Source organism: Esox lucius, chromosome 18, assembly GCF_011004845.1.
Source record: "Esox lucius isolate fEsoLuc1 chromosome 18, fEsoLuc1.pri, whole genome shotgun sequence".
Taxonomy (NCBI): Eukaryota; Metazoa; Chordata; class Actinopteri; order Esociformes; family Esocidae; genus Esox; species Esox lucius.
In genome coordinates this window covers 16,382,501-16,409,919 of record NC_047586.1, presented here as the reverse complement: position 1 = coordinate 16,409,919, position 27,419 = coordinate 16,382,501, and the positions used below count along the sequence as shown (strand labels likewise).

Below are 27,419 nucleotides of genomic sequence, written 5' to 3'. Positions count from 1 at the left end.
GCTCCCAACTTACATGTATATCAGCAAGACATGAATCGACTCCAGACGCCCCAATACAGCTATATTTAGCCTTACTTGCGATGGTTTAATAAAGCTAATTTTCATTTGGGAAGGTGTTTATTCATGTGTTACCCTTTGTTTGTGGCCGAAGGTGATTTTTAATGTTCATGCTTTCACTGGAGTCTGTAGAACAGTGGGACAGAATGGGTGTGGGAGGGAGGAACGACTGGTTGGGGGAGGAGAGGGGGGAGGAGGAGAGGGGGGAGAAGGACGTGGGGGAGATGGGTAGAAAGGGGAAGGCAAGTTAGATGGGATTCCTCCGTTTTAAGAGGCTAGCCAACCACCTCCTTTACTCATTAAGCCTGGGCAGTATCTAGATTTTTCTAGCTTTATACAAAGCTTGTGTCATCTAGGGGTATTGGGTAATACTTGCAATGAACCCAAGGAGCTGTATTTTTAAACCAGCTGAACCTCGGTATTCTGAAGATTAGCAATGCTGAAGTGCCTTTAAAATAAATCAAAAAATGTAATCTACATGCTAACATGTGTGTGCAAACCTTTTGTTCTTTTTCTGACATACCACTTATATAACGTTATAAAACAAAAATAGATAAAATATTTAACTGGCAAACATATACTACTTGTAAATTCCATACTGTAACTACAGTGGATATAAAAAGTTTACACACCCCTTAAAATGCCAGGTTCTTGTGATGTAAAAGAATGAGACAAAGATGAATCATGTCAGAATTTTTTCCACCTTTAATGTGACCTATAACGTGAACAATTCAATTGAAAAACAAGTCTGAGGGGGAAACATTTTAAATAAATAACTCACAATAACCTGGTTGCATAATTATGAACACCCTTAAACTAATACTATGTTGAAGCACCTTTTGATTTTATTACAGCACTCAGTCTTTTTGGGTAGAAGTCTATTGGCATGTCACATCTTGACGTGGCAATATTTGCCCACTCTTCTTTGGAAAAGCACTCCGAATCTGTTAGATTGCGAGGACATCTCCTGTGCACAGCCCTCTTCAGATCACCCCACAGATGTTCAATTGGATTCAGGTCTGGGCTCTGGCTGGGTCATCCCAAAACATTAATCTTCTTCTGGTGAAGCCATGGTTTTGTGGATTTGGATTTGTGCTTTGGGTCGTTGTCATGCTGAGAGGTGAACTGTTCATAATTCCCTCCACCCTGACTAAGGCCCCGGATCCAGCTGAAGAAAAACAGCCCCAAAGCATGATGCTGCCACCATCATGCTTCACTGTGGGTATGGCGTTCTTTGGGTGATGTGCAGTGTTGTTATTGCGCCAAACATACCTTTTGGAATTATGGCCAAAAAGTTCAACCTGGGCCATCATACCATAACACATTTTCCCAAATGCTTTTGGGAGACTTGATATTTGTTTTTGTAAACTTCTGCCGGGCTCTGATGTTTTTCTTTGTAAGAAATGGCTTCCTTCTTGCCACGCTACCCTATAGCCCATTAACATGAAGAATACGAGAGATTGTTGTCACATGTAGCACACAGCCAGTACTTGCCAGAAATTCCTGCAGTTTCTTTAATGTTGCTGTAGGCCTCTTGGAAGCCTCCCTGACCAGTTTTCTTCTTGTCTTTTCATCCATTTGGTAATGTCTCTGTTGTGCCATATTTTCTCCACTTGATGATGACTGTCTTCACTGTATTCCATGGTATATCTAATGCTTTGGAAATTATTTTGTACCATTCTCCTGACTGATATCTTTCAACAATGGGATCCCGCTGATGCTTTGGAAGCTCTCTGCAGACCATGGTTTTTGCTCTGAGATGAAACCAAGAAAATGTCAGGTAAATCCTAATAGAACAGCTGAACTTTATTTGTGATTAATCAGAGTCACTTTAAATGATGGCTGGTGTGTAATGACTTCTATTTAACATGAGTTTGAATGTGATTGATAAATTCTGAACACAGCCACATCCCCAGTAATAATAGAGTAGGCGCACTTATGCAACCAGGTTATTGTAACGTTTTTATTTTTATTGTTCCCCGTATAAGATTTCAGTTTGTTTTTCAATTGAACTGTTCACATTATAGGTCACATTATAGGTTCTGACAGGATTTATCTTTGTCTCATTCTTTTACATCACAAATACCTGGCATTTTAACAGGGGTGTGTAGACTATTTATATCCACTGTATATCACCTGTGCTCCAATTGTAATATACTTTGATAGAAGCACTACTTTGATTGGGGACCACCAGACTAGGGACTTCCAGTAAGTGTCATAATGAAACACAATGAATCCTAACATACATCTCTGGAAAAAATTAAGAGACCACTGCAAAACTATCAGTTCCTCTGGTTTTAATATTTATAGGTATTTCTTTGAGTAAAATTAACATTTTTGTTTTATTCTATAAACTACTGACAACATTGCTCCCAAAAAAAAAAAAGAAGAAATTGTCATTTAGGGTATTTATTTGTAGAAAACAACAACTGGTCAAAAAAAACGAAAAATAATATGCATTGTTTTCAGATCTTAAATAATGCAAAGCAAACAAGATCATATTCATTTTTCAACAACAAATTACTAATGTTTTAACTTAGTGGAAGAGTTCAGAAATAAATATTTGGTGGAATATCCCTGATTTTTAACTTAATGCCACTCCTGTCACAAAAATTCAAGTAGCTTGGCTTTGTTTGATGGCTTGTGACCATCCAGCTTCCTCTTGATCAAATTCCAGAGGTTTTCAATGGGGTTCAGGTCTGGAGATTGGGCTAGCCATGACAGGGTCTTGATCTGGTGGTCTTCCATCCACATCTTGATTGACCTGGCTATGTAGCATGGAGCATTGTCCTGCTGGAAAAAACAATTCTCAGAGTTGGGGAACATTGTCAGAGCAGAAGGCAGCAGGTGTTCTTCCAGGATAACCTTTCACTTGGCTTGATTCATGCGTCCTTTGCAAAGACAAATCTGCCCGATTCCAGCCTTGCTGAAGCATTGCCTGATCATCACCGATCCTCCTCCAAATTTCACAGTGGGTGCAAGACACTGTGGCTTGTAAGCCTCTCCAGATCTCCGTCTAACCATTAGATGACCAGGTGTTGGGCAAAGCTGAAATTTGACTAGTCAGAGAAGATGACCTTACTCTACGGTCCAATCCTTATGGTCTTTTGCAAACTTCAGCCTGGCTCTTCTTTGCATCTCGTTGATGGTCACCTCGGTCAGTGGACAGTCATTTTCACCTTCTGCCAGTCTGTAGCTTTGTTCTCTCCAATGTTTGTTGCTTGACCTTGTTCTCATGAACCGCTGTCTTTGAAATTTTCAGGATGGAAGAAACCTGACGCTCACCTCTGCCAGTAAAGCCAGAATTGAAGCCTTCTTTTCCACACTCAAAGCTTTTCTTTTCAACACTTTCGTCATGTTGAATAGTTATTTTTTTTATTCAAATTACCTTTGAGGTACTACTTTTGCCATGCAGCTGGTCCTATTGCAAGAGTATAGTGATGACCACAGCCGTGGTTTTTATACTTTTCCTCGTTAAATTAGATTTGGTTCAGGTAATAACCTAATCAGTACCTCATTAAGTAAAATGAGGGTTGCCTGTGTTGGAATTAAACAGACACTGGAATGGAATGGCTGCCATACATGTAGAGATGCTGATTTAAGAAAAATTGGAGTGGCCTCTTAATTTTTTTCCAGAGCTGTTTTGCACGAGTTTACTTAAGGTATCTACTGAAAGAGGAGCACCAAGTATTCAAATGTTTTGTAAGAACAGTTTTCAACAGTTTTGTCAGAAAACCCACCTCATAGCTATTTGTAAATAGCCCAGCGTATGTTATATACTACATGTCTCCCCCGCCTAGTACACATTGGCATCAATGTGTGTGTGTGTGTATGTATACATATGGTGTTTCTATGTGCCACAGTCTGTACGGAGGGCCAATGCAATATCTATCTAATCTCTTTTTCCACCTAATTTAATCTCTGGAGGTTGTCCCAATATCACCTTAACCACTATCGCCTCAGACCTAGTGGTACTGAAGCATGCTGGGAACAGGAAACTGAAGAGGTAGCCAGTTAGTCAGCGAGCGGCCTGGATGGCATGCATACCAGACTGTCCTGCCTAGAATTAGAAGACCCTGTCATCTGTCACTGAATGGGCTTGGGCAGCTTCCAAGTCGCAGTCTCCACTCCAAGTCTGCTGTGAATGGTGACACATGGGGCTGGCCATATGCTTTGGCTGTGGTGATTGGCTACACACCCGTTGTTCCCTCTTTGGTGATTGGCTGGGCTGCCCTTGGCACTACTGTAGTAGGTCTCCCCTTTTTTATTCCTGTGGCTGTCCATGAAGATAGTGCTATATTCTAGACTAATGCTAGCGAGCTATGACATATTCGATGGTTGTCTTTGTTATTTTCAAACTTACGCAAGCTTGCATAATGCTATATCGTAGACTACAATGTAAATCTATATAGCACTATTCTAGCATTGTGCTTACATTAGAGTATGTTAGAGGTACAAACAATTTGTCAAGTCACACACACCATCGCACATCCTTGTTCTACTATACTCATGAGGACTTTAATTGTGATCACTATTGATTTCCATTAACAATTCTATTATTTGTAACCCCTAACCTTAACCCCTATAACACATTGTGACCCTAACATTAACCCTTAAAACCCCACTGTATCTGTAAACCCTAAAACCCAATTAAAACCCTGACCTTAACGCTGAGCCTAATTATTTAAATGAAGAACAGCACAAAGTCCTTCCTAGTCATGGTTTGCCATAGTTACTCTGCGCATGACGACATCTGGTTCTCACTGTAATAGTACACATGCGCACACAAAGAGGCACGCACTCTGTAATACACTCAACAGCTTACACACACACAGACAGAGGTGACCTGATTTGTACACATGGCACACTACAATGTGTGTGTGTGGGCATATATACTGTGTGTTGTGATATCCAAGTTTGGGATTAATCCCAGCTCCTCCCGGCGGGCTCGGCTCAGCTGATTTTGACATGATTTCAGAAAAGGCATCCAATGCTGTTCTGGTTCTTATCACACTGTTTTCTCAACCAGGAAGTCCAGACCGGAATCCTTATGTGCGGGAAGGAATGTGCTCTTCTGCCTTCTACGTCAAATGTGCTCTTGGCACTCAAGCCGCCACAATGAGTCATTAGAGCAAGATAAGGCAAGGAATCCATATTTAGGTTACCAATGCCCCAAACACGCGCCCAGTGCTGGCCTATTGCTCTGCCCTCCATGGAAACCCTGGACAAATCCACAAGCAGCGTTTATGCTGTGGTCTCACAATGACTCAACTGACTGCCAGACAGCTACACCACTCCATAGCCCCATACTTTACAAATGTTAACATTCGTAATGGCAATGTTAATGTTAGTTACTGTAACAATGGTAACTTTTATATTGGTAATTAACAACATTAACAATGGTTTACATTTTAATGTGAGAACCGGTAATGAATTGGCAACTTTATGTATTAATAATATAATATTGTTAACGTTCAGGTTTGGCAAAGTTAAGCAGTGTTGATATTGCTAATTTTAATAATTGCAATGTTAATAGTTCTAAGCAATGTTAAAAATGTTAGGGTTTATAAGGGTAACTTTAATAATGTAACTTTAATAATGAAGATTACATTTGTAATGGTAACATTAATGATGGTAAGGTTAATAACAACAATGTTTACTATCTGTAATGCTAATTGAGGTAACATTTGTAATGGTAACACTAACAAAAGTAACATTACTAATGGTCAAATTAATCATATAAATATGGTAACTTTAATAATGGTTAATAATAACATCAATAAAAGGTAACGTTAATAACAATATTGACAATAGCGTTATGTACTGGAACACAAGGAATTTTGGTTACAAACCAACACATTCTCACACACACACACACACACACACACACACACACACACAGCTACATGACCATATAGTCATTGTGGACAACCTTTGTAGAATAGTCCAATTTGTATCATGGATAGACACAGTTTTAGTTCTTTATCACCCACACACACACACACACACACTTCTCATTCTGTCTTTGTCTCTCGCTCTTTGTCTTCCTCTGAGTCTGTTTGAGATCTCTACATCTCTTTTTGGTTAAGGAGCATTGTAGATGTAAAGTAAAATGTCTGGGAAACAGACATAATATCTAATCATCTTCACATAGAAATCTACCATTCTCAATGTTAATAGATTCTTAATTGGATGGTGAGTTTGGGAAGAGAGGCTAGTGTTATTTGGTGGATGAACACATTCTCATGCACACTCACAGGCTCTTGTGAAAACTCTCCAGAGAAGTGTGCTCCATCAGGGCTGGGATTGGAAAGATATGTAAGGACATTGTTTCCAATTGTACTGTATTTGGAACCTCTCAACTCAATAGGGTTGGTAGGTGGCCCAGTGGTTAGAGCATCTGTCTAGTAACTGATAGGTTGCTAGATTAAATAGCAAGCTGGCATGTGAGAAAGCAGTTGTTTTGTCCCTGAGCAAAGCAGTTAACCCTTATTTCTCCCTGATCGTTCTCCTAATTACACAAATCACAAAGTTAACAATTAAGGGGCGTATGCTTGATCAGGATAACCATTGGTCTTCCGGTCTGTGATTAAGCCCGTGTTAGCATTCAATGCTAACAGTGTTGCTACTGTGAGTTAAAGCGGGTAATGTGATGACGGTGTAAATAAAGAAGTGATGAGTCACTCTATGGCCTGTGTGTATGGCCCTCTATCACAATCCTCATTCCTCCCTTCTCCTGTCTCCTGACTGCTGGTGTTAATCGGGGCGTAGAGGGGAAACAGCCATTGATCAGCACCAGCACGCCTCCTCATGTTTTGTATCCTTCCACATCTAATAGAGCTTTCATGTTTCAAGTCTTGTGGGAGTTCTTTGGCTCGCATCTATCTGCCATACTCTTAGCTATTTCTATAAAGTATTCGTGGGATCTTCCTTGGATGTTTAGCTCCGTCAATATTGTGTCATCTTTGTTGACTGAAAAGCTAACGTGGCTGATTTGGGCCAAAGATTTCTTTTTTTTCTTTTTTAAGGGCACACACAACATTGATGTGTTTTCGCCTTGTAGATAAACTGTCAGTATATAGTTGACTTTGATGCTTTTCTTCTGAATGTGCTATAGATGGATCTGTTAAATTGGAGACTTGATACTTACATGGAATATGCACTGTCACATAGAAGGTTGTTGGCGCTAGTGTGGAATGTTTATTTCTAAACACTCTACTTTGACACACTTCAATGTCATGGTGTGTCCCATCGTGAGTTACTGTGCCCTCCACAGTTTTTTGAACCCCTACTAAAGATGAATAAAAAAGGGTTATATAAAATTCACCTTTTGGTGAATTAGCATAATGTCACACTGAAAAAAAAGAGAAACTTTTAATTTAAGTAAATTCATTTTGGGGAAAAAAATCTGTAGTCACTAAATAATTATTTCTAACAAAACCATGTGTGCCGCAATTATTGGCACCCCTAGAAAATCTTATGAACAAAATGTGATTGATGGATTTTGTCCGTTTAGATTTAACTTTTTTAAGTTGATCAGAGTGTTTAGGAACTTTCAAGCAGTAATCCATGACTTCCTGTTTCACTGGGGCATATATATGAGGTGACACATAGGCCAATATTCCTTATTTCATACATCAACATGTATGAACATATTCCTTTGTTCATACATCAACATGTCTATCACACTTTCCCCGAGTGTGAACACGTGGGGAAAGATAAGAAAACATAAAAATCAAATGAGGGAAAAGTGTGTTGAGCTTCATAAATCAGGGAATGGCTATAAAGGAATAGCTACTTGCCTGAAAATGCCCTTATCTACTGTTAGGGCAATACTAAAAAAGTTAAAAGCACCTGGAACTGTTACAAACTTGCCTGGATGAGACCCAAGATTATTTTGCCCCCACTCACACAGTGAGGAGGATGGTAAGAAAGGCAAAAAATCCCCCAAGATCACTCAGATTTACAGAGAGAGTGGCATCTTCGGGTTACAAAGTCTCCAAAACTACCATGAGACGCCACCTCCATGCCAACATATTATGCCAGAAAAAAGTTGTTCCTGTCATTACACCACAAACCTAAGTGTCTGGTGTATGCTAAGTGCTACTGGAACTTTGACTGGAAGCGAGTGCTATGATCAGATGAAACATAAATGTAGCTTTTTGGCAACAAATACTCAAGGTGGGTTTGGTGTCAACAGAAGGATGGCTATAAAATAATCTGATCCCCACTGTTAAGTATGGTGGCGGCTCCATGATGTTGTGGGGTTGTTTTCCCTCCAAAGGCCCTGGGAACCTTGTTAGGGTACATGAACTCAATGAAATACCAGGAAATTCTAAATGTGAATCTGGCTGCTTCTACCAGGAAACTAAAACTGGGTCATCGTTGGATCTTCCAGTAGGACAATGATCCTAAATATATGTCCAAATCAACACAGAAATTATTCACTGAACAAATTCAAGCTCCTGCCATGGTCATCGCAGTCCCCTGACCTAAACCCCACTGAAAACCGGTTGGCTTAGTTGAAGAGGAGAGTGCCAAGGACCCTGGAGGATCTGGAGAGATTGTGTTTGGAGAAATGGTCTCTGTATTCTCCAATCTTATTAGATGTTACAGGAGAAGACTCAGTGCTGTTTTATTGGCAAAGGTAGGTTGTACAAAGTATTAAATGTAGGGGTGTCAATAATTGTTGCACACATAGTTTTGTTAGACATAATTATTTCTTGATGACAGATTTACTTCAAATCTACTTCAAGTAAAGACATTTAGCTAATTCACCAAAAGGTGAATTTTTCATAACCCTTTTTTACTGATCTTTACTAGCAAGCAAGCAAGTGTATTTATATAGCACAATTCAGACATCGAAGCAATTCAATGTGCTTTACAAAGAACAAATTATGAAAGTACAATAACAAAAACAAATACTCAAATGAAAACATCAAAATGAATGAATACATCATAACATAAAAAAATACAATAAGAAAACATAAAAATTAAAGATTACTGGGGGTGCCAAAAATTGTGGAGGGCACCATATTAACTTGGTCTTTATTGTATACTGATTGTCAAAAATATATTATCATGCACTATAGCTAACACAACTTCACTATAGTATTGGAGTGACTCTGATGGTTTATTCATCAGGCTCCACCATAGAAAAACATTCTTCAGGCAAAGACATTACAGTGGGTTGGACAAGTTCAGGTGGTCCAGTCCTGTTTCAGACTCTAGTTCATCAAGATGCAGAATCAAACCAAACCCGAAACTCCAGTCCAAGAGCATTTTTCCTCCACCGGAATGAGTAGAAGTCGTCATGCTAATAAAAAAATACAGCCACAGCCCACTGACAGGTTTTAGCAGATGATGATGAAAGGAAGACAGAGAAGTTTTTTTTGTCCGATTTTTTCGGTAGTGTTGAAACAATTGAATCTTCTCTTGCCCTTTACGTCTGCTGCTGGGATTCTGCCTGGGAAAAAAAACAGAATCTCATTTGTGTCAACATCACTCTGTTTTCATGTATTCCCACATTTGTTTTTGTTTGAGAGCAGACGAGTGATACAGAGATGGAATGAGGGCTAGTCGTGTCGACATGCCAGTACAATGCAGTCAGTATATTATTTCTGTAAAAACTCCCTAAACAAACTAATATGCTTTTGACATCCAGTCCAAAAACCTTACTTGCAATGTGAAAGCTGCTACTTTCACCAGCAACACATAATCCCAGTGACATCACAACATGACGATCATATCTCAATCACAAGTCAGTACTGACTGTGGATACAAGCCCAGGCACACTAACGTACTACAGTGTGACTTCTGGCTGTCACCATTGGCAACAGCTGCTGTTTCCTCGTTGTCACTCTGCCAGGATGTCCATTGGCTTGTCACTTGGCCAGAGCCCCTCCCCCTTGTCTTGTGGCGTGGTGGTCACAGGCGAGGTGTAATGCCACTGATCGATGTGTGACACTTCCAGCAATGGTACCTTGCCTTCTCTGAGCTGAGAGTACGGAGTGTGACCACTTGGGGTATATTCAGTTGACCGATTATGACGTGGCATGTAGAAATGTAACATGCAGAACTAGCATGACACCCTATTCTGCATTACAGAATATCATCTTTGTTCCACAAAATGTATTACTATCTGAATGTTCAGTTATGTTGCACACTTCAGAAGAGACCTCCAATGGATTCAATTGGGCTGAGCAAAACACTTTGCTAAAAATAAGAATACTTGACAATTCAACCTTATATAGACTGTTTTTGGAGATAAAGGAACCGTTTGTGGTTATAGATAGCAAGCACCATTTATATATATTTTTTTCAGTAATTACTTCCTTACATATTTCTTATCCAGACTTTAGTGTTTTGAGGGTATACATTTTCATTTTTTTTGCCCTGTTGCAGTACTTAAACATGTTTTATTTCATAAAGTGTGTTTATACTACAGTCGCCATTGAATGAGCACAGTGATTGCCTGCATAATTTAAGAATATTGACAGTAATTATATTGGTAGTTTGTGTGTTCATTCATAATTTATTTCAACATCAATTTGGCTAATCAATTGATATCAATGGTGGTGGTTGAAAATGTTTTATGATTGTATGATATACTGTTGTTGCTCTGTTTCTCCTTTCTCCCCCTCTCTCTCCTAACTCCCCCGTCTCACTTCGCTCTCCCTCTCTCTTCACTCCTTATCTCTCTCTCCTCTATATTCTCTCACTCCACTCCCCATCCTCCTCTCTCATCATTTCATTTTTGTCCTGCTCTTCCCCACCTTCTATCTTTTCAACTCCTTTCTCTATGCCCCTCTGTGTCCCACTGCCTCTCATCCCTTTCTCTCCTCAAACCTCATCCCTTTCTCTCCTCAAACCAGTCTTTTAACCTGTCATCCCCCTTTTCTCTGCTCACCTCTCCATGTCTCCGTCTCTCCTCACATCTCTCCTCACCTCTCTCCACATCTCCCTCCTCAACTACCCTCCTCTCTCATTCTCCTGTCTACCTCTCTCCCGGTCTTCATGTAAGCGCGGGGGTGGTACAGGAAGAGAGAATAGTGGAGTGAGGACTAATGGAGGGGTGCCGCGTCCCTCAGATGATGGTGTTTTATGGCTGACATGGCTCATGTGTGGCTGATGTGTGCACTCTTCTCTTCCCTCTCCTCCTTCTCTCCTTCTCTCTCCTCCCTGCATTATTGAGCATTTCCTCATGTCTGCCCATGTGCTACATCAAAACTCTCTCAGATCATGTCACCTGGACATCAATGTTAATACAGTAATGCCCCGACCGGAATGGACCGTACTGCCATGGCTGTGGATTGACGTGTCCGCTGTATGCTCTCTGGCGGTTTTTACTGACTATGACGAAGGTGGAAGAGTGTTGCCGGCAGGGCTTTTCACATCTCAGCTCCTTTGTCCCGGGGATCCCTTACGCTACCTTTTCTGTCAAAACCACTACATCACATTTCCCAAATCCATGTCCTACATGTCCTCTCCCTTCTCCTGTCCCATCATTCCACTGTGTCCTACATGTCCTTTCCCTTCTCCTGTCCCATCATTCCACTGTGTCCTACATGTCCTTTCCCTTCTCCTGTCCCATCATTCCACTGTGTCCTACATGTCCTCTCCCTTCTCCTGACCCATCATCCCACTGTGTCCTACATGTCCTCTCCCATCTCCTGTCCCATCATTCCACTGTGTCCTACATGTCCTCTCCCATCTCCTGTCCCATCATTCCACTGTGTCCTACATGTCCTCTCCCATCTCCTGTCCCATCATTCCACTGTGTCCTACATGTCCTTTCCCTTCTCCTGTCCCATCATTCCACTGTGTCCTACATGTCCTCTCCCTTCTCATGTCCCATCATTCCACTGTGTCCTACATGTCCTCTCCCATCTCCTGTCCCATCATTCCACTGTGTCCTACATGTCCTCTCCCATCTCCTGTCCCATCATTCCACTGTGTCCTACATGTCCTCTCCCTTCTCCTGTCCCATCATTCCATTGTGTCCTACATGTCCTCTCCCATCTCCTGTCCCATCATTCCACTGTGTCCTACATGTCCTCTCCCTTCTCCTCTCCCATCATTCCACTGTGTCCTACATGTCCTCTCCCTTCTCCTGTCCCATCATTCCACTGTGTCCTACATGTCCTCTCCCTTCTCCTGTCCCATTATTCCACTGTGTCCTACATGTCCTCTCCCATTCCCTGTCCTTTCTTTCCTTTTTCCCTCATCTGTGTATTTTGACAATGATGTTGAGCCTACAGTGTGGTTTTGTACATTTCTATGTTTGTTCTGTATCTATTCAGCTGGTTGTTTTGTTTTGTATTGTGTCTATAGTGCTATGTTGTATTGTGTCTTAAGTCTTGTGTTGTATATTTAGGGATGTGTTGTATTGTATCTATAATTATATGTTGAATTGTGTCTGTAGTGTTGTGTTGTCCTTGACCATCTGGTCATGCGTCTGACCTGGATTGGGTTTTATTGAGTCTGGACACAATCCACCTGCTTTTATTAATTAGTACAATTTGTACTCTTAAAATGTTCACCCAGAGCAGCCATAAGAGGACCGGTCACTCCTCCGAGCCTCGTTCCTTTCAACGTTTCTTCCTAAATTATGGCCCCTCTTAAGGAGTTTTTCCTAGCCAGGAAAACTCTGTTCTCTTCTTGTGGGTGTTTGGTTCTGGTGGGCCCATGTTCTAGGTGTTTTTATAGTGTTTGGTTCTGGTGGGCCCAAGTTCTAGTTGTTTCTATAGTTTTTGATTCTGGTGGGCCCAGGTTCTAGTTGTTTTTATGGTGTTTGGTTCTGGTGGGCCCAGGATCTTGTTGTTTCTATAGTGTTATTTTCTGGTGATCCCGGGTTCTAGCTGTTTCTATGGTGTTTGGTTCTGTTGGGCCCAGGTTCTAGTTGTTTTTATGGTGTTTGGTTCTGGTGGGCCCAGGATCTTGTTGTTTCTATAGTGTTCTTTTCTGGTGAACCCGGGTTCTAGCTGTTTCTATAGTGTTTGGTTCTGTTGGGCCCAGGTTCTAGTTGTTTCTATAGTGTTCTGTTCTTGTGGGCCCAGGTCCTAGTTGTGTCTATGGGGCTGAGAGAGGGATCAGGAAGGTAAGCCATAGAGCTAAACGCCCACCTCTTATTAACAGGAGATTCTCCCAGCATGTAGTCTCAGCAAGGAGAGGCCTTGAGAAGAAGGCCAAGGGCTCTATTCTGTCTGGGTTTCTCATGTGTTACACAGTGCAAGATAAAAATGTAAAGGTAATTTCAATTGAGCCAACACACAGTGTTTACCGTAGACATGCCTTCATCGCTAATGTGGGAACATTGACTTTAAATCATGCTGTAACACTGAACTTCCACAATTAACTAAACCCCTAAGTGTTTCCTCCTGTGTGTGTGTGTGTGTTTGTGTGCATGCGTGCATGAGCACGCGCATCCCTTTTGCCTGATAATGTGTACGTATATGTACATGTGTGTTAGTGTGTGTCTGCATGTGTGTGTGTGTTCAGCACAGAGATCGTCTCCTCAGCTCTAACAGTGGGAAGCTGGCATGTAATGGCTGACTCTGTCCAGAGGATTGAATGTAATGAAGGTAGCTGCTTACTGCCTGCTTCATTAGTGCAGCTGGGCCTGGGGCTGTGTGTGTGTGTTCACGCGCGCACGAAGACTCCCCAACGTCGTTGGAAATCCCACACACTTGTGCAATAACACATTGCACGCTCATCCTCGTGACACCCGTTAGCGGCGTGCGATGGGCCAGAGAGCGTCGCTGTTCCAGCGTTGGGGGGGGCGGGTGTGGGGTGAGGCCTAACCCTTGCAATAGTTTAATCTCCTACCGAGCTAGTACAACACCCTGGTAGTTTCACCGAGCAGGCAGTAGAGTCATTTGGAGATGGAGTCTGCCAGGGACAGCCAACAGCGAGAGACGAGCAGGACCTCTCGGCCAGACTGTAACAGGGTGGCTGGGACCAGTGGACAGAAGGTCGAGGCGCAGACCTTCGAGACGTGGCGGAAAACTTTGCGCCAAGGAGCTGCACCCGCGCAGCCTAGTTCTCATTTGTGTTTTTCGTCCACTGGTTCAATGATAAGTGCCTGCGCAATGCCCTCCAAGCTGCAGCTGTGCCATCCTACCTTCGGGTTTGCCTTTCCACTCCGGCTGACGTGCAGCGGGATTTCCTTTGAAGGTGTCACTGGAGTGGTGGCGGCTGGCAGCCAGTGGAGCAGAGCACGGCGGGAGACGGGCCCCACCAACTTCATAAAGGGGGGGGACAAGTCCAGCACCCCCGTGTCCCGATCGGAGGGATTTAGATCAACTTTCCCCGCAGTGATAAACATTTTGAACAGCCAATATATGTCACTTTCAATATGCTCCACGTTCCCTTGTCCTGAATGGGCTTGACAGCTGTGTCTCTTCAGGCAAGGCTGTCATCATGACTCAAGCCAGGATCATGGGCGCGAAACAAAAGAAATACGCCTTGAAACTGAGAAACTTGGCCAACAGGAAATGCTCATTTTTGGATTTTCTGTTGCAGTGTTTTGTTACGTCGTGGCCTAATGAACGCCTGCCAGGTTTTGTCTCCGCTGGTCTGTATCGGTTCCACTCATAACCCTTATATCTGACCCTGTCAATGGTCCCAAACTGTCTGCTGTGACCTAAACCTTGACCCTGTAGCCACAATGTCTTAACTGTCCTTACCCATAAGCCCCGATCCCAGATTCTCATTGATTTGGGGCTCTTAGAATAGCTGGGTGCACATCAAGGCTAAAGCAGTCAATACTTGATCTGATTAGTTCCTCAGTGCATGCATTTGACTTAAAACCCCTAAAAGCTGATGGTTGAGAGAGCCTTTTTAGCTAATGTTGACCATTTAACTCTAATACATCCTAATTAAGCGCTGGCCACTTACCACTTATTCTTATCTTTAGTCTTATTTAATGAATTGAAATGAACGTGCTTGGTTTGGAACTAACATTAATATGTGTGTGGCCCAATCACCGATCTTCATGTTCCTAATGACTTCCCTGTGTCAGCAGCCTAGCCAATGGGACAGGGGATCAGATGAAGGTTTAAGCAGGGTGGGGGTAGAGTCCCGAAATGTGCAGCAATATTGATGGTCGTGTAAGCAGATTTCTATAGAAATCAATAATATCACTCGCAGAACCTTTCGAAGCATTAATATGAGAAGAGCTAGTGAACTTACCAATGGTAAATATGGTCCTGGTCCTTTTGTCACACCATCACACCGACGCCAAAAATATTAAGTGACGAACAAGAGGAATATCTCCACCAAAATTCTGTCCTGACATTTTTGCTGTATGACAATGAAAAATAATGTTAGGCTTTTCCTATGGGCATTTTGTAGCTTTTTACTGATGTGCTGTTGTGGAGGCAACTATATACATTTCGCAGCTTAGTTGTGCCTTTTGCACATACATACATTATCTGCCTTCTAATGATCTTCAATGGTCCCACGTGATCTCATCTACCTGACATTTTTTGGGATATTTTTCCACTTTCACAGCAGCATCTTGTTAATATAATTATATTTTGGTGTATAATTTGTAAAGAGAAACGTGGTGCATTTAGCAATCCCACGCACACACACACACGAGCACATGCAGCATATTCAACGAGAATCGCGTAAGTGCATGCTGACAGAAGCCAAATGCAAGCGGTCCCTTAAAATGCCATGAGGAAGTTGGCTAGCACACTGACCCTGGGCTCTCCCAACATGGAACTGTCATGCCAATGGTTACACTGCCTACTTAAGTCTTTCACAGGCTTGATTATATACTGTCGTGTGTTGGCAGACTCATTCCTAATCTTACAATCTTTGACAGCCTGATATTAACCCTGTAAGTTAGTAATCATCATTGGGACTTGGCCCAAAGGGGTGTCCCTCAAATCACATTGATGTGGTACTAGTCTGGATAAGACAGAGTGAGAGAGAAAAGAGGGTAGAAATGATGATGCAGAAAGGAGGAAGGACGCGGCAGGAAAGAGGAGAGGATGAAACAGGAAGTTGTAAAGAAAGTCGTGGGTGTGGTCTCTAAACCCATAGCATGCCAATTATGGAAGATAACATTCTTTATGACTCAAAAATACCTGTATTTCTTTTGGCATAATGGTTTTTGGAGTGGCGACATAGATTTAGTGGATACAGGGAAAACACTGGGTGAGGGGAAAAGAGAGGTCCCATCTTCATCCCCAGCATTGCCCTGTAAATCATGTCTGCAACTTTTACTCTGTGGCTTCATTAGTAAATGTCTCTTTAATATTTCTGGTCTTGTTAATAAAAGATCAATACACAGGGGGCTTCGTGCAGAGCCGCGGCTGGACGCTCCAACAAGCCTCTCCACCTGGATATCTGCACAGTAATAATGGACAAGAAAAAGGTTCCAGTGACGAGAGGGGAAAAAGGGGTAAAGATGGCTTAAAGAGGGAAAAAGAGAGCGGTACACAATGTGGAGAGGTGGAAGAAGGTTGCCTGGTCCGATGAGTGGACGCTCGGGTACGTGATAGCACCAGGATGCACTGTGGGAAGACGACAAGCCGTTGGAGGGGGCGTTCATGTGGCTGTCAATTTGACTCGTTACTTACCTACAGAAGGTACACCCCTTCATGGCAATGCTATTTCCTGATGGCTGTGGCTTCTTTCAGCAGGATAATGCGCCCTGTCACACAGCACACATTGTTCAGGAATGGTTTGTGGAACATGATGAAGAGTTCAAAGTGTTGCTCCAAATTCCCCAGATCTCTATCTGATTGACCTGATCTGTAGGATGTTCTGGACCAACAAGTCCGATCCACAGCAGCTACACCTCGCAAATTACAGGACTTGAAGGATCTGCTGCTAATGTCTTGTTGCCAGATACCACAGGACACCTTCAGGTGTCTTGTAGAGTCCATGCCTCTGTGGGTCGGTGCTGTTTTGGCACATGGAGGACCTACAGCATATTAGGCAGGTCATCATAATGTTTTAGCACATTGGTGTGTATACTGTACTGTACTAGTCAAATGTTTGGACACACCATTCCAGTGAATATACCAAACCCTGTTGGGCCTTATTACTTACATACAAACCGTATATTCATATATATGGATGAATGTTGAAATAGGATGGAGAGATAAATAAACAGAGTATAATATATTGACATGGGGTCTCGGATGTACAAATGAGAGAAAGCAGGTAAAGGTATGTGTCTCCAACCGAGGCTTAGTTTGTAGCCGGGAAAGTGCCGCTTTATAGGAACGTTTAAGTCAGCTGTTTATGAGATAGAAAACTAGTGGACGGTATTCTGATCATTTGTGAGTGGGGTGGCGACTGGAGAGACTGGAGAGACTGGAGAGACTGGAGAGACTGGAGAGACTGGGCCAATCGCATGTGATAATGTGTGAGTGTGTTGTTGTTGGGGTTTAACTCTAATTTGGTGTACTTTGTGTGTACTTTGTGTGTGTGTGTGTGTGTGTGTGTAGATATTGTTCTGGTGCCAGTTTGCTGACTAAGAGCCTTGCCTGGCATTGGGGCTCTGTCTTTCTCATGGTTTATTAATCCCAGTTCTAGACTGACAGGGAGCAGGCTTCTGAAGCTGAGGTGAACAGTGAGGGTCAGCATAATCTCGCTCTCTCCAACACACACACACGCACACACAGAGGGATGGCCACACCCCCTGTGTCATCACTCTTTTATCCTCCTTATTCGCCTTCACCACTACAATGGTGTTTAGTGCTCAGCTGATCTCTCCATGGTCCTGTTGTTCTCTGTGGTGCTGAGACAGCCTTTCTCAACTTCCCCCTCCCTCTCAGTTTTCCTGCACCTGTCTAATTTCCCTTCATTCCTCCCTTCAGACCTCTCTTTCCCTTCTCCTCCCCTCTCCTTTAGATTTCCTCCCCTCTCCCCCCTCCCCCCTCCCTCCCCAATTGCTTCTGCATATTCCCCTCTTTTCTCTCCCACCTCTCTCCTGCAGTGTGAATAGCTTTCTTTAGTCCAGTAGAAGTGGCTGGGATTTCGGACGTCATTCCACCGAACCTACAGAGTCCGCGCCCTCTCGCCCTAATGGCCCAGAGCGGCCTCCCTCTGTCAGATTAGAGGCTGGGCCTCATCCTGGCTGTGGCAGCAAGCGACTTCTCTCCACATGTCTGTTGATTGTGCCGGGGCTTGGTTAGGAATTAGTGTCGTGATTCCTCAATTAGCAGCGGCGCCAATGTGGTTAGCATTGCTGCTACCATTTGGGTTGTTCCCCCTCACAGCAACGGGCGCGTCCGCAGTAGCAGGTAGCCGAGTGTCGCACAGACTCTGTCTCCCTTACATAACGCCCCACCCTAATTTAGATCGAACTTCAAATAAACTAAAATAAAGCAATGGGTTGGCTCGCCTTCTGGTTGGATATAAATAGCGTTTTCCAATCTTATCTGGAAACAGTGTTGTGGAGAGTGGAGAGCCGAGAGAGGCTTTGAAATGCAGCCCTGCAGATTAGGATCCCATTGTTCCGCCGAATACCCCCTCCATTCTCCTGGATGCTTACAGTAAGCCCCGGGATCTGTGTGTGTGTGTGTTCATGTATTGCTGTGAGTGTGCATGCACATTTGAGTGTGTGCATGCTCGTACCTGTGTGCGTGTGTGTGCGCGCGCGTGTGTGTGTGTGTGTGTGTGTGTAGCGACTTGGTGTTTCTTTGATGGATGCTGTTCTCCTGCTGCTTACCCCACTGCTCCAGTCAGAATTAACAGGGTTGCTAAGATACGCTAGGCTTATATTAGATTAGGTTATCAGTCGTTATAGCTGTTACTATATTTTACCCCGCACCAGGAAGCCATTATTCATTTCATGTACCCTGCCTCGGAATTAGAAGAGGCTGCTGTTGTTGTTTATCCTACAGCTCCCAGCTGTACCCTAGTAGGGGGCTGGGAAACATTTAATGCCCCGTGTAAAATGTTGTTCCCACCCCTCAACAAATTGGGGGCGATCCGCACCACGATTCGCCAATAAGCCCATTTAATCCCCGGCCCCTGGCTCCAGGGGTTCTACTTGACACGGAGCAAGCCAATAAGACGGAGGGAGCCGGGGAGGTGATGTCATTTCTGAAGAGGCTGATTGGTTGACGGAGCAGTGAGCCGTCCCACCTGCGGATAACGGCTCAATCAAGTGGTTGGTTTGACTCATGTCGGTGTGTTCTGCCACTGGGAAGGTGTTGGCACAGAATGATGTATGTCAGAGATGAAAGAACTTCAGTATGTTTTATGTGGGCCTATTCATATAGCCTGAAATACGTATTTAATCATTTGGATTAATAACCGTGTTTCTTTTTTGAGTTGCACGCAACCCCCTTGTGCGGCAGCGTTTGCAAACACAGAGAGAGGTTTTGTACTTGATGTGGATTCCAGTCTTTTCACGTTTGAACACGAGGGATCGGTATGGGTGAGAAGAGCAGTTTGCGTATGTCCGAAAAGTTTCATGTATTAAGCAACTTCTGGCACACGTTGTGATTGCCACTGTAACTTCCAAAGAAGGTATTAAGAGAAACCCGCAGTGGAAGAGTAGAATAATGAGTGACCTATTCAGAAAAGTAGCTGACATCAGCAGTAGACGAAGCATGGTTCGGGCCTGAGGTGGTGGCTCATTTGTGAAGTCGTGTCAAAATGCGCTGATCCAGAGTCTGTGTGTGCATGCGCGTGCGTGTGCGTGCATGTGTGTGTGTGTGTGTGTGTGTGTGTGTGTGTGTGTTAGACTTTCTCTGTGGTATAGGGGAAGCCCCGTCAGTATGGGATTCCTGGGGTATAATGAATGCTGACTGGTTTATTCCCTGTAAATGATTGACTGGCTGGGACACTAACACTCCAAGAATCCCTCCTGTTAACAACAAACACACACACACAGACACACAAATACACCACGTGTGCACCTGCCGCACACACACCAGACACAATCACATACTACAGAGCACACTCACGCACCTATCACGCTAACTCACACACACACGCACACACACACACACACACATGGCCTTGGGTCTCTGTCTTCTCAGGTCTCTTAGGGTGTTAAACCGTCTCTTTCTTCTGTCCTCTTGCAGTGTCAAGCCGTCTCTTCTGTTCCATTCTCTTTTAGTCTCTTCTTTTTTCGCCTCCTCTCTTTTCTCTTTTGCTATTCTCCTCTCCTTTCGTCTCATTCCAACAGCTCCTTCACTCAGCTTGCTCACCATTTCCTCTATTATTTCTTGTCCTTTTCTCCATCCATCAACCCTTAATCTCTGTACTTATTCTATTTCTTTATTACGTTAATTTAAATGAAATTCAAGCCGTTTAGTAGTCATCTTATCCTGTAGTGAGGGCATACATTTCCATCTTTTTCAGTCATCTTTCATTTTTCATTCCCTCTTTTCTTCCCCTTCCCTTTTCTTTGTATGTCTCTTGTATGTCTTCTGTGTCCATCCCTCCATCTTCTCGCTGTGTGTTGACCCTTTTAAAGAGTGAGTGTACAGCCGGATCCCATGTGGATGCTGACTTCAGTGTTCTCTGAGGAGACACTTTGCCCTGTGTAATGCTTCTAAGGCATTGGCCTCCTGCACTCCTCCCACACCCACTCCCTAGCCTGGGGAGATCCTGCCACTGGAGCGAGTCTAGCAGATACACACACACACACACACACACACACACACACACACACAAAAACATATATACATATATGTACAAAATACCGTTTTTCTCAATCAAGTACAGCTATTTTTTTTCTTTTTGAAGTGCCAATATCAGGACAACAAAAGGGAAATGCTTGAACACACTTTGTACCCATATTGCTTATCTTAGAAACGCACTTTTGTGAAATGTTAAATACACATGTCATCGCTGAATATGTGATTCACCGTGGAGATTATGTTCACCGAACATTAACACGTGGTTTTCATCAGAAGGGAAAAGATTGCAAACGCTTCACAATAAATGCTGCTGCAGAAAATGTGAAATGGCTTGTAGTCAGTCAGACACCATCAGGGGTTGGGGTTCTTTTTACATTTTTACATTGTGGACCTCAAAGTACTTGTGATTCATCACCAACAATATTTTGACCTTCCATTACAGAGTTTTGCTTTGATTGAGGCCTAAATATTTGTATAATTTGGGCTCACCATTCCTGGTTTTAATTAGGGATTGTGTTTTTGTTAGCTGGTGGAAGGTTAACTAAGCTTTTTGTATATTTTGTGATTGTACTGATGAATGAATCCTGCTCACACATATTTTGCTTTTTCGGAAGAAGTGACATTACATTTATTGTGCTTGCAAATGATCGGTGAAATATTTTTGAAATCGCAGTAATTCTGCATCATTTTATAGTTATATTTTCATATTTCGAATATCATGCTTTAGTGAGATTATTTGATCTCCTTGTACGATTCAGAGGGCAAACCACCTGTTTTGTCAGCTTGGACTCAAAATAAATGTAAGTTTGTGTATTTGCATTTCTGACTGTATAATGCTGTGGTGGAATGTTTATGTCTTGAGAAGGCAACTATCATTTGAAAGTGCCTCAGTGGTTTTGCGAAATGCCACAGGATCTGAAGACACAAAACATTGTCAAAGAACAAACATGCACGCATCTTTTTGTCTATTTGTCACTGTCCGGTAAATGTTTCCCTGTGTAGATATTGACTCTCTGGGTCATGGGGAATATCGCCCTCTGGGGATGAACAGAGAAATTGCACACTCTGCTAGAGGTGGTTTAAAAATGCTATGACCTTCTCCAAGACGCCTTTACTGTACCTAATTATCAGGGGTCTAGTCCCTGTTTTAGCTTTAACCATTCGTATTTGTATTCCCTGTTCTAGCATTAGTCTTTAGGATCCGTATTCCCTGTCACTGTCCTAGATTTTGTTATTACGATCATCAGTCCTTGTCTCTGTCCTAGCTTTAGTCATTTTAGGTAACAAACACATGAACTGACTTTGAGATCAATTCCCAAGCCGAAGTGGAGAGCTGTCGGGTCGAGGAGCCTCTTGTCCGGGTGTGAATGTGGATATTTTAGCTGCAGTGAAGCAGACCCGCAGTAGGCTTAAAAGGAGGTGCTTGATTTTGTCAAGGGGATGGGTTTTAACAGCCGGCCCCTCCCATGTTCCTTAGCTGCAGGCTTACCTGGGGAAAAGGTGCAGATCTGCATTCCTTCCGCCGTCCTCCTCCCTTCTCCAGTGCTCAGCTCCTGCACCGGATCACATTCATATTCCTTTGAAGCCTGTTTCAACTGCCGCCATATCTCCCTCGCTCTTCACCTACCCCTTCTTTCTCCTTTCTCACCCTCTACGCTCCCCTTTTTTTCTCTCCTTTGTTCTTTTTCTTTACACCTGCCTCTTTTTTCGCCATCTCTCTGGGTCTCATTTTTTTGGGACCGGTTCTCATTTCTCTCCCCGTATATCTTCTCTCTCTCTCGCCCTTCAATTTCTTGCTCACTCTCCTACAGTTATCCCACTTGAGGGAGGGGTAGCCCAGCCTTTTATTACCTTTAGTCAGGAGTTCCCCCATCACACACACACACACACACACACACGGGTAGACACTGAGTAGGGTATTGGGTACCGATGCCTTTGTCAGTGTGTGTTGATTGGTTCAGAACGGTTGCTGCCTCTTGTAGGAGAGTGGAGCAGCTATTTTTAGATCAAGGGGTAGCTGGGTGAGAATGGTTGTGTGTGTAAGGAATACTGCAGTCTTGAAGGAAGTTCCCTCTAACACACGGATGCCCGAACACGCACGCACGCACACGCACACACACACACACGTTCACACAGCCTTCCTTGCTGTAATTCAGGGTGGTGTGTGTTCCACGGACGCCGTCCCTCTCCTCAATCCTCTTTCTCTGTGCAAATGTCAGCACTCTGCCATTTATTTGCCAGGGCCCAGAGCACTGGCCTGCTGTCTGTGTACACATCTGCCCCCTCGCCTCCCCCCCTCTCCCCTCACCTCCCCCCTCTCCCCTCACCATCCTATCTCTCCCATTACCTCACCTTCCACTTCCTCCTTCCGTCCTGTCTCACCTAACCTACTCCTCTCCCCACTTCGCGCTCAACTCCTCCCCTTTCTCTCCCCTCACCTCCCCCAAAGCTCTGTCATTCCTCTCCCACATTCATCTCACATCCTCTCTGTTCCTGACCTTTTTTTCTTCTTCTCATTTTACACACCTCTCATTGCTACCATCCCATTCTCTTTTCCCCTCTCCCTGTCTCCATTTTTCTCTCTTACCCTCTCCTGCTCTCCTTCCCGCCCTGTCTTCTCCTGAGCCCATCCCCCTCCCCATCGCCTTCTGTTAATGTGACTGGTTGAAATGCCAATGTTTCCTGGTGTCTCCATAGTGGCAAGGCTGTGGAGATAGGTGGGTGGCCACAGCGTTCTTACAATGTCTCTCTATTTATATCCTATCAGACTGTCCATAGTAATCACATCCTTAGACCACCAGGCTCCTTGTCTCTTCCTTTGTGGTGTCTCTCTCTCTCTCTCTCTCCATCCCGCTATCCAATCTCTGCATCTCTATCAATTCAATTTAAAGAGCTTTATTGGCATGGGAAATTGTGTTCCCTATCTCCATCTCCTTCTGTCATTCTACCTCTATCTGAGCATAATGATGACTCATGTGGCTCACACCTGCTCATCAGTCAAGGGGTACAACAGTTGCAGATGGGTTAGTGTGTGTGTGTGTGTTTCTGGGAAGGCTGGTTTAGTAATATTTTGGATGTATTAATACATGACACTTTACAGATTTTTAATTGTTCTCCTTTGTTCTCTTTATCCAGTGAGTGACAGCTGTTTTAGGAACCTGGCAGAGGACCGCAGTGGAATCAACCTCAAAGATCTTGTACACGACCCCTCCCTGTAAGTCTTCAAAGTCTTTACACACACACACACACGCATACACCCACACACACGCAGGGAAACGCCTATTATAGGGCTACTGATGCCTTAATGCTAAATCATCTAGGATCAGTTTTGACTTTCAAGTCATAACGTTACATTTAAATGGACATCGAGTCCTACTCTGAAACACAACAGGACCAGTTAATTGAATGGGAACAGTGTTCTGTACCATGGTGGATAAAGCTCTGTCATGTCCTGTACTGTGTAATGGGACAGCCAGTGTTTGTGGCGTGCGGCCTGGGTCATTGGTCACGCTGTCTTGGGACACACTCACAGAGCGCTGGAGCCACTAGCCGGCCAGACTGTCAACCGACTTGTCACGCGCTCATTATCAGCATGTGTGGAGAAGGATTAGGATTTAGGCTTTTATTAGGGTACCCCGTTTGCAGTACAGTGCAAAGACTTCCATGGATAAATAGACTACATGTGTTTAAAATGAAAATACATGACATGAATATCCAACACTACTGTTGTTTGCTCCTTGGGGTTTAAGGCCGGGTGTCTCTGTAAAGCACTTTGTGACAACTGCTGTTGTAAAAAGGGCTTTATAGATACATTTGATTGATTGATTGATGAATAGACTGGCTCACTGTAGTGTATGTGTGTGTGTGTGTGTGTGTACATCCTTTCCTGTGTGGTGGCAAATCCTGACTAGTTAGTTTGTTATAGTGGCAAATCCTGACTAGTTAGTTTGTTATAGTGGCAAATCCTGACTAGTTAGTTTGTTATAGTGGCAAATCATGACTAGTTAGTTTGTTATAGTGGCAAATCATGACTAGTTAGTTTGTTATAGTGGCAAATCCTGACTAGTTAGTTTGTTATAGTGGCAAATCATGACTAGTTAGTTTGTTATTGTGGCAAATCCTGACTAGTTAGTTTGTTATAGTGGCAAATCCTGACTAGTTAGTTTGTTATAGTGGCAAATCCTGACTAGTTAGTTTGTTATAGTGGCAAATCATGACTAGTTAGTTTGTTATAGTGGCAAATCATGACTAGTTAGTTTGTTATAGTGGCAAATCCTGACTAGTTAGTTTGTTATAGTGGCAAATCATGACTAGTTAGTTTGTTATAGTGGCAAATCATGACTAGTTAGTTTGTTATAGTGGCAAATCATGACTAGTTAGTTTGTTATAGTGGCAAATCATGACTAGTAAAAATGTTCTAATCCTCACAGAAATAGCTTTTTTAGGTTTGGGGTTTAGGCTAGAGTTATAATCGGGTTGTAAATTGTTAAAGTCATGGTTAATATATATTTTTTTGGATGGTAATCAATTGGTATCCCACAAACGTCATCACGTGTGTGTGTGTGCGTGTGTGTGAAAATGTCTTATATAAATGATCCCACGAACACACGCCACACACACACACACACACACACACACACACACACAGTCCACATACACAGTCCACATACTCTGTCAATAAAACATACATTCTTTAAACTCTTTGGAAATATTACTCATCAATATCAGTGTGCACGTTTTCCAGTCAATCCGCTAACTCATTATATATTCCCTCCTAGTGACGGGAGTCACAGCCAGCGAATCCTATTCATACCTTAACATGTGGGGGAGAGACACAGGGGGAGATGCGGGGAGAGAGAGGTCAAGAAACTGACACCCACGCTCAAGGACAAAGGGATGGATGGTTCCCCTCTCCTGCTCGTGTCTATGTTGAAGGTTGACTGAATATACTCCTGGGGCTCCAGCCAACGCCACGTTGCTGCCCTCGAGCGACATGGGTTGTAACATCCTTTGTCAATTTTACAAATTGTTGCAGCTAAAAATAGCGTCTGTATAAATCAGAAGGGTGACAGTGCAGCTCCTATCAGCCACAGAGCAGCAGTCAACGGAAGGAGACAGACAGATCCACTGGACTGGTTGTGCTCTGTGTTAGCGAGCTAGGCTAAGCTAGCCAATGCTAGTCTGTAAATGTCTGTGGAGGAGCTTGTGCTACCATGTTTTAGCCTGTGGGATTATAAATTGGTTTTAAAAGCAGCCCCGTTATCAAATGCTGTCTCAAATCTGCTATGAAGTCCATCTCTTGTTTCCCGGCAGTGTTGTGATGTTCTGTCGTAATGTTTTCTAGTTATTGTTTTAACTATATCTTCCTTTTTAAGAAACCTGTCGGATCCTGATTAATCATTTGCAGTATGACCTTTTTAATTCTGTGTTCAATGCATTTTGCAACTTTGAAGGTGAGAAGCCTCTAGTCTTTAATATAGATTGGGTTTACTGCCTACCTGGCTCCTGCTTCAGTTGGAAAAAGATCAGATCCTCTTCCTCTGTGTCAGACAATTTGCCATTTATGTCTAAATAAATTAAAATATGATAGTAATGGATTTTTCAGTAGTTCATCAATTTTATTCTTAACCTTTTGGGATTCCTTCGTGGCCTGGGGTTTCCCTGTCTGAAAAACTGCCAGTCGTAGATTGTCCTTCATAATTATACTTTTGCAAGAATAAACTATAGTTTATTTAGTATCACATGGGAGTGCGGTATCACATATTTTGTTTAAGTGAGATTGGAAGATCATGCAGAGAGGCCATTTATTTTGTATTTTTTATTTCATATATTGTCTTTGGTGTGTGTCCCGAGTGGTACCATGCTCTAACTCATTGCCTTGCAGTACAGCTGTATCATCACGGCCAAGTGTTTGTATCCTGGTTGTGGCAAACCAACTGTATGCTAGACAGGGTTCCCTCGTTTGGTGGGTTGCACTTTAGTGACTTCTTGTGGTAGGTCAGGCATTTGCAAGCTCTACTGAGATTGTGTGTGTGCTCACCTCTAGTGTGTGTGTGCCAGCAAAACCTCCTGGTTTAGCAAGCAGTTTCATTAGAAGCAGAATAGCTCAGAGAGTTGTGCATCACAGGACACTTCTTGATCTTTTTACTCGCTCGCACTTCCTGGTGCTACGACTAGACAAGGCAATAAATGCATGTTTGAAGTTAGAAAACTCAGAGGGGACAAAAATATTTGTTCTATTATGTTATGATTTTCACCATTGTACAGTATTTGTCCTGCCTTGTATCACTGTGTATGTAAAAGACAGAAAGGTCAGGCACTTAGCCTTAATGCTAACCGCTGACTGGTCAAACGAGTGCAATGGACAAAAAGGAACGGGATCACGTTGTGGGGAAGGACAAGTCTGGTGGCGGTTGGATTCGTTCATAGACAGAAATGGGAGAACGCTTTCGATCTCATTAACATTTGACCCTTTTCATACAACTAAAATCAAGCTGAAATAACCCAAGGTGTACTGAGCCATACTGAGCTGGCCTGGGTTCCCATCTATCGAGTGAGAGAGAAATCCCAGCCAGCCCTTTACAGAGCACTCTGAGTACTCATGACTGGCTGGTGGTGGGGGTTGTGCGTGATGCCCCAGTCCCCTCAAAGACACACACACACACACAGGGACCCCACTTACTGCTGGCATGTTGAAAGGAATTGTGGACCCTTGAGAGCTCCACAGCCAGGCCCTAGTGA

At 43.2% G+C, this 27,419-nt stretch overlaps 1 protein-coding gene across 15 annotated transcripts in view; it reads left to right on the top strand.

Annotated features, from left to right (window-relative positions):
* gphnb (gephyrin b) overlaps positions 1 to 27,419 on the top strand; it is an 82,578-nt gene that overhangs the window by 6,879 nt on the left and 48,280 nt on the right. For 14 of the 15 annotated variants that reach the window (XM_034287864.1, XM_034287866.1, XM_020056454.3 and 11 more), the window contains exon 2: positions 23,814 to 23,892. In XM_034287864.1, coding sequence (XP_034143755.1) covers positions 23,814 to 23,892 — 79 coding nt within the window. Of the gene's footprint in view, positions 1 to 23,666; positions 23,702 to 23,813; positions 23,893 to 27,419 lie in introns of those variants that run through there. The other variant, XM_034287867.1, reaches the window with a different exon arrangement.